The sequence below is a fragment of the Oncorhynchus kisutch genome, linkage group LG17, assembly GCF_002021735.2.
Source record: "Oncorhynchus kisutch isolate 150728-3 linkage group LG17, Okis_V2, whole genome shotgun sequence".
In the NCBI taxonomy this organism is placed as follows: domain Eukaryota; kingdom Metazoa; phylum Chordata; class Actinopteri; order Salmoniformes; family Salmonidae; genus Oncorhynchus; species Oncorhynchus kisutch.
The window spans coordinates 5,144,441-5,150,879 of record NC_034190.2 but is presented as its reverse complement, the minus strand read 5'-3'; the positions used below and the strand labels follow the sequence as shown (position 1 = coordinate 5,150,879).

Below are 6,439 nucleotides of genomic sequence, written 5' to 3'. Positions count from 1 at the left end.
TCTCTCTCTGTTCCTCTCTCTCTCTCTGTTCCTCTCTCTCTCTCTCTCTCTCTGTTCCTCTCTCTCTCTCTCTCTCTCTCTGTTCCTCTTTCTCTCTCTCTCTCTCTCTCTCTGTTCCTCTCTTCTCTCTCTCTCTCTCTGTTCCTCTCTCTCTCTCTCTCTCTCTCTCTGTTCCTCTTTCTCTCTCTCTCTCGCTGTCTCTCTTTCTCTCTCTCTCTCTCGCTGTCTCTCTTTCTCTCTCTGTCTGTGTCTCTCTGTGTGTCTGTGTCTCACCGGACACAGCCCACCCATTTCCTCATCCATCACTTCCTGACTTCTGACTCTCTTCTCTCTGATTGGCTGTTAACCCAGTGAGGGGGATCCCAGAAGAGTGGAGCCTCTTGACCCCCCTGAGGGGTCGTCACCCGGGGAACGGGTGTTCGTTGAGGGGTACGAGACGGGCAAGCCAGACGACAAACTAAACCCAAAGAAAAAGCTGTGGGAGAAACTACAGGTATGTCTGAATGACCCCTGTTTTCTCTTAACATGACAGATCAATAAATGACTGAATGTTATTTCAGCTAGTTGGAGAGAATTGCAGTTCATTTCGCTGATCTGTTCCACTTGTTTCCAACGCCTAACGCTGCTATATTTTGCTACTTGCTAGTGAACGTCCATTTCAGAGTATATTAGATGTTTCTCTCTCTCTCTCTCTCTCCAGGTGGACCTGAAGGTGTCTCTCTCTCTCTCTCCAGGTGGACCTGAAGGTGTCTCTCTCTCTCTCTCCAGGTGGACCTGAAGGTGTCTCTCTCTCTCTCTCCAGGTGGACCTGAAGGTGTGTCTCTCTCTCTCTCTCCAGGTGGACCTGAAGGTTTTGTGTCTCTCTCTTCTTCTCTCTCCCTGGACTAGACATGAAGGTGTTCTCTCTCTCTCTCTCCAGGTGGACCTGAAGGTGTCCTCCTCTCTCCTCTCCAGGTGGACCTGAAGGGTGTCTCTCTCTCTCTCTCCAGGTGGACCTGAAGGTGTCTATCTCTCTCTCTCCAGGTGGACCTGAAGGTGTCTCTCTCTCTCTCTCCAGGTGGACCTGAAGGTGTCTCTCTCTCTCTCTCCAGGTGGACCTGAAGGTGTCTCTCTCTCTCTCTCCAGGTGGACCTGAAGGTGTCTCTCTCTCTCTCTCTCCAGGTGGACCTGAAGGTGTCTCTCTCTCTCTCTCCAGGTGGACCTGAAGGTGTCTCTCTCTCTCTCTCCAGGTGGACCTGAAGGTGTCTCTCTCTCTCTCTCCAGGTGGACCTGAAGGTGTCTCTCTTCTCTCCAGGTGGACCTGAAGGTGTCTCTCTCTCTCTCTCAGGTGGACCTGAAGGTGTCTCTCTCTCTCTCCAGGTGGACCTGAAGGTGTCTCTCTCTCTCTCTCCAGGTGGACCTGAAGGTGTCTCTCTCTCCAGGTGGACCTGAAGGTGTCTCTCTCTCCAGGTGGACCTGAAGGTGTCTCTCTCTCCAGGTGGACCTGAAGGTGTCTCTCTCTCCAGTGGACCTGAAGGTGTCTCTCTCTCCAGGTGGACTGAAGGTTGTCTCTCTCTCCAGGTGGACCTGAAGGTGTCTCTCTCTCCAGGTGGACCTGAAGGTGTCTCTCTCTCTCTCTCTCCAGGTGGACCTGAAGGTGTCTCTCTCTCTCTCTCCAGGTGGACCTGAAGGTGTCTCTCTCTCTCTCTCCAGGTGGACCTGAAGGTGTCTCTCTCTCTCTCCAGGTGGACCTGAAGGTGTCTCTCTCTCTCTCCAGGTGGACCTGAAGGTGTCAGGATACTCAGGGTTTCTGTCTCTCTCTCTCCAGGTGGACCTGAAGGTGTCTCTCTCTCTCCAGGTGGACCTGAAGGTGTCTCTCTCTCTCCAGGTGGACCTGAAGGTGTCTCTCTCTCTCCAGGTGGACCTGAAGGTGTCTCTCTCTCTCCAGGTGGACCTGAAGGTGTCTCTCTCTCCAGGTGGACCTGAAGGTGTCTCTCTCTCCAGGTGGACCTGAAGGTGTCTCTCTCTCCAGGTGGACCTGAAGGTGTCTCTCTCTCTCCAGGTGGACCTGAAGGTGTCTCTCTCTCTCCAGGTGGACCTGAAGGTGTCTCTCTCTCCAGGTGGACCTGAAGGTGTCTCTCTCTCCAGGTGGACCTGAAGGTGTCTCTCTCTCCAGGTGGACCTGAAGGTGTCTCTCTCTCTCCAGGTGGACCTGAAGGTGTCAGGATACTCAGGGTTTCTGTCTCTCTCTCTCAGGGGACCTGAAGGTGTCTCTCTCTCTCCAGGTGGACCTGAAGGTGTCTCTCTCTCTCCAGGTGGACCTGAAGGTGTCTCTCTCTCTCAGGTGGACCTGAAGGTGTCTCTCTCTCCAGGTGGACCTGAAGGGTCTCTCTCTCCAGGTGGACCTGAAGGTGTCTCTCTCTCCAGGTGGAACCTGAAGTTTGTCTCTCTCTCTCCAGGTGGACCTGAAGGTGTCTCTCTCTCTCAGGTGGACCTGAAGGTGTCTCTCTCTCCAGGTGGACCTGAAGTGTGTCTCTCTCTCCAGGTGGACCTGAAGGTGTCTCTCTCTCCAGGTGGACCTGAAGGTGTCTCTCTCTCCAGGTGGACCTGAAGGTGTCTCTCTCTCTCAGGTGGACCTGAAGGTGTCTCTCTCTCCAGGTGGACCTGAAGGTGTCTCTCTCTCTCTCTCTCCAGGTGGGACCTGAAGGTGTCTCTCTCTCTCTCTCTCCAGGTGGACCTGAAGGGTCTGTCTCTCTCTCTCTCTCTCCAGGTGGACCTGAAGGTTTGGTCTCTCTCTCTCTCTCTCTCCAGGTGGACCTGAAGGTGTCTCTCTCTCTCTCTCTCTCCAGGTGGACCTGAAGGTGTCTCTCTCTCTCTCTCTCTCCAGGTGGACCTGAAGGTGTCTCTCTCTCTCTCTCCAGGTGGACCTGAAGGTGTCTCTCTCTCTCTCCAGGTGGACCTGAAGGTGTCAGGATACTCAGGGTTTCTATCTCTCTCTCTCCAGGTGGACCTGAAGGTGTCTCTCTCTCCAGGTGGACCTGAAGGTGTCTCTCTCTCTCCAGGTGGACCTGAAGGTGTCTCTCTCTCTCCAGGTGGACCTGAAGGTGTCTCTCTCTCTCTCTCTCCAGGTGGACCTGAAGGTGTCTCTCTCTCTCTCTCTCCAGGTGGACCTGAAGGTGTCTCTCTCTCTCTCTCTCTCTCCAGGTGGACCTGAAGGTGTCTCTCTCTCTCTCTCTCTCCAGGTGGACCTGAAGGTGTCTCTCTCTCTCTCTCTCTCCAGGTGGACCTGAAGGTGTCTCTCTCTCTCTCTCTCTCCAGGTGGACCTGAAGGTGTCTCTCTCTCTCTCTTCTCCAGGTGGACCTGAAGGTGTCTCTCTCTCTCTCTCCAGGTGGACCTGAAGGTGTCTCTCTCTCTCTCTCCAGGTGGACCTGAAGGTGTCTCTCTCTCTCTCTCCAGGTGGACCTGAAGGTGTCTCTCTCTCTCCAGGTGGACCTGAAGGTGTCAGGATACTCAGGGTTTCTGTCTCTCTCTCTCCAGGTGGACCTGAAGGTGTCAGGATACTCAGGGTTTCTGTCTCTCTCTCTCCAGGTGGACCTGAAGGTGTCTCTCTCTCTCCAGGTGGACCTGAAGGTGTCTCTCTCTCTCCAGGTGGACCTGAAGGTGTCTCTCTCTCTCCAGGTGGACCTGAAGGTGTCTCTCTCTCTCCAGGTGGACCTGAAGGTGTCTCTCTCTCCAGGTGGACCTGAAGGTGTCTCTCTCTCCAGGTGGACCTGAAGGTGTCTCTCTCTCCAGGTGGACCTGAAGGGTCTCTCTCTCCAGGTGGACCTGAAGGTGTCTCTCTCTCCAGGTGGACCTGAAGGTGTCTCTCTCTCCAGGTGGACCTGAAGGTGTCTCTCTCTCCAGGTGGACCTGAAGGTGTCTCTCTCTCCAGGTGGACCTGAAGGTGTCTCTCTCTCCAGGTGGACCTGAAGGTGTCTCTCTCTCCAGGTGGACCTGAAGGTGTCTCTCTCTCCAGGTGGACCTGAAGGTGTCTCTCTCTCCAGGTGGACCTGAAGGTGTCTCTCTCTCTCTCTCTCCAGGTGGACCTGAAGGTGTCTCTCTCTCTCTCTCTCTCCAGGTGGACCTGAAGGTGTCTCTCTCTCTCTCTCTCTCCAGGTGGACCTGAAGGTGTCAGGATACTCAGGGTTTCTGTCTCTCTCTCTCCAGGTGGACCTGAAGGTGTCTCTCTCTCTCTCCAGGTGGACCTGAAGATATCAGGATACTCAGGGTTTCTGCGCTCTCTCTCTCTCTCCAGGTGGACCTGAAGATATCAGGATACTCAGGGTTTCTGTCTCTCTCTCTCTCCAGGTGGACCTAAGGTGTCTCTCTCTCTCCAGGTGGACCTGAAGGTGTCTCTCTCTCTCCAGGTGGACCTGAAGGTGTCTCTCTCTCTCCAGGTGGACCTGAAGGTGTCTCTCTCTCTCCAGGTGGACCTGAAGGTGTCTCTCTCTCTCCAGGTGGACCTGAAGGTGTCTCTCTCTCTCCAGGTGGACCTGAAGGTGTCTCTCTCTCTCCAGGTGGACCTGAAGGTGTCTCTCTCTCTCCAGGTGGACCTGAAGGTGTCTTCTCTCTCTCTCCCAGGTGGACCTGAAGATATCAGGATACTCAGGGTTTCTGTCGCTCTCTCTCTCTCTCCAGGTGGACCTGAAGATATCAGGATACTCAGGGTTTCTGTCTCTCTCTCTCCAGGTGGACCTGAAGGTGTCTCTCTCTCTCCAGGTGGACCTGAAGGTGTCTCTCTCTCTCCAGGTGGACCTGAAGGTGTCTCTCTCTCTCCAGGTGGACCTGAAGGTGTCTCTCTCTCTCCAGGTGGACCTGAAGGTGTCTCTCTCTCTCCAGGTGGACCTGAAGGTGTCTCTCTCTCTCCAGGTGGACCTGAAGGTGTCTCTCTCTCTCCAGGTGGACCTGAAGGTGTCTCTCTCTCTCCAGGTGGACCTGAAGGTGTCTCTCTCCAGGTGGACCCGAAGGTGTCAGCATAATGAGGGTTTCTGTCTGTCTCTCTCTCTCCAGGTGGACCTGAAGGTGTCAGGACAGTGCGTAGCCCAGTGGCAGGACAAACACCTGATGACCAAACTGGGACACATCACCTGTAAAACACTGAAGGGAGGCAACATCAGCTAAGAGACACACTGTCAATCCCTTGATGCGCTCTCTACTTGCCCAGCTTACCTTCCCCAGAGAACCTCCACACACGTCACCACGGCAACGTCACTCTCTCTTCCCGCCCGGAGAACTAATCATTCATATGAATAATAATACCTTGATCAATCTAATACAGCGATCTGGGTTTAAATAAAACGGTCTTATTTACTATCGATATCTCTGCTGTGTTTTCACCTCCTGATGTTTCAGTAATCGTATGGCTCTGTAATGCTTGAAGTTATTGTCGATATCTCTGTCTGGTGCCCTCTGTTTTTAAACACATTGTCTCATGTGGTCTGGGGAAATTATTTGAGGAAAAATATGGAACGACGTTTGTCGTGACCTATTAACCTAGAGAGACACGTCGGCGAGTCATCAACAGTCTCTACTGTCTCTAACCATGTCTTAGATCATTCACCTAGGACCTATCCTTTAGTGCCTAAATCTATTGCGTTGGGATGAGATAACGGTTGAATCGGCAGGTTATACCGGTCCTTTCCTGTGGAAACGCTGCCATTGCTCTTATGTCATCATCTTCATCATCATCATCATGAAGAAATAAACCGGTTGAATCCAGTGCTTGTCTTCCTTCATCAGTGTCCTCTGGACTGAGACGTCATCCTCCAGTCATGGCCAGACCGTGCAAAAAGATCTGCCCGTTAAACAATGTGTTGTGAGATGTGTTTGAAATCTGATGCTGTGAACACATTTTTAGTTGTATTGACAGTGAAAGCTCAAGTGTATACGGGGAGGGTTGCTTTAGTATGAATTTACATCCTGCCTGAATGATGATAGGTATGGTTCTATACAGTTCTATATCACTTAAACCAGTTCTATATCACTTAAACCAGTTCTATATCACTTAAACCAATTCTATATCACTTAAATCATTTAAACCAATTCTATATCACTTAAACCAGTTCTATATCACTTAAACCAGTTCTATATCCCTTAAATCATTTAAACCAGTTCTATATCACTTAAACCAGTTCTATATCACTTAAATCATTTAAACCAGTTCTATATCATTTAAACCTGTTCTATATCACTTAAATCATTTAAACCAGTTCTATATCATTTAAACCTGTTCTGTATCATTTAAACCAGTGGTTTGGCATTTCCACACAGTCACCCAACTGAAAAAACACAAACTAATGTGATTTGAAATACAATTTTTTATCATCTTTTCATAACAAAGTAAATAACTTTTTCTTTCTTTATTTGAATAAACAAAATGTTAGCCGTTTCCATGACAATAAGACGTGTGTCGTGTGCAGA

At 51.1% G+C, this 6,439-nt stretch overlaps 1 protein-coding gene across 1 annotated transcript in view; it reads left to right on the top strand.

Annotated features, from left to right (window-relative positions):
- LOC116354471 (tyrosine--tRNA ligase, cytoplasmic-like) overlaps positions 1-5,738 on the top strand; it is a 15,487-nt gene extending 9,749 nt beyond the window's left edge. Inside the window, exons 2-3 of the mRNA XM_031794938.1 lie at positions 352-493; positions 5,030-5,738. Coding sequence (XP_031650798.1) covers positions 352-493; positions 5,030-5,140 — 253 coding nt within the window. The 3' untranslated portion in view covers positions 5,141-5,738. The remainder of the gene's footprint in view (positions 1-351; positions 494-5,029) is intronic.
- The last annotated feature ends 701 nt before the right edge of the window (positions 5,739-6,439 follow it).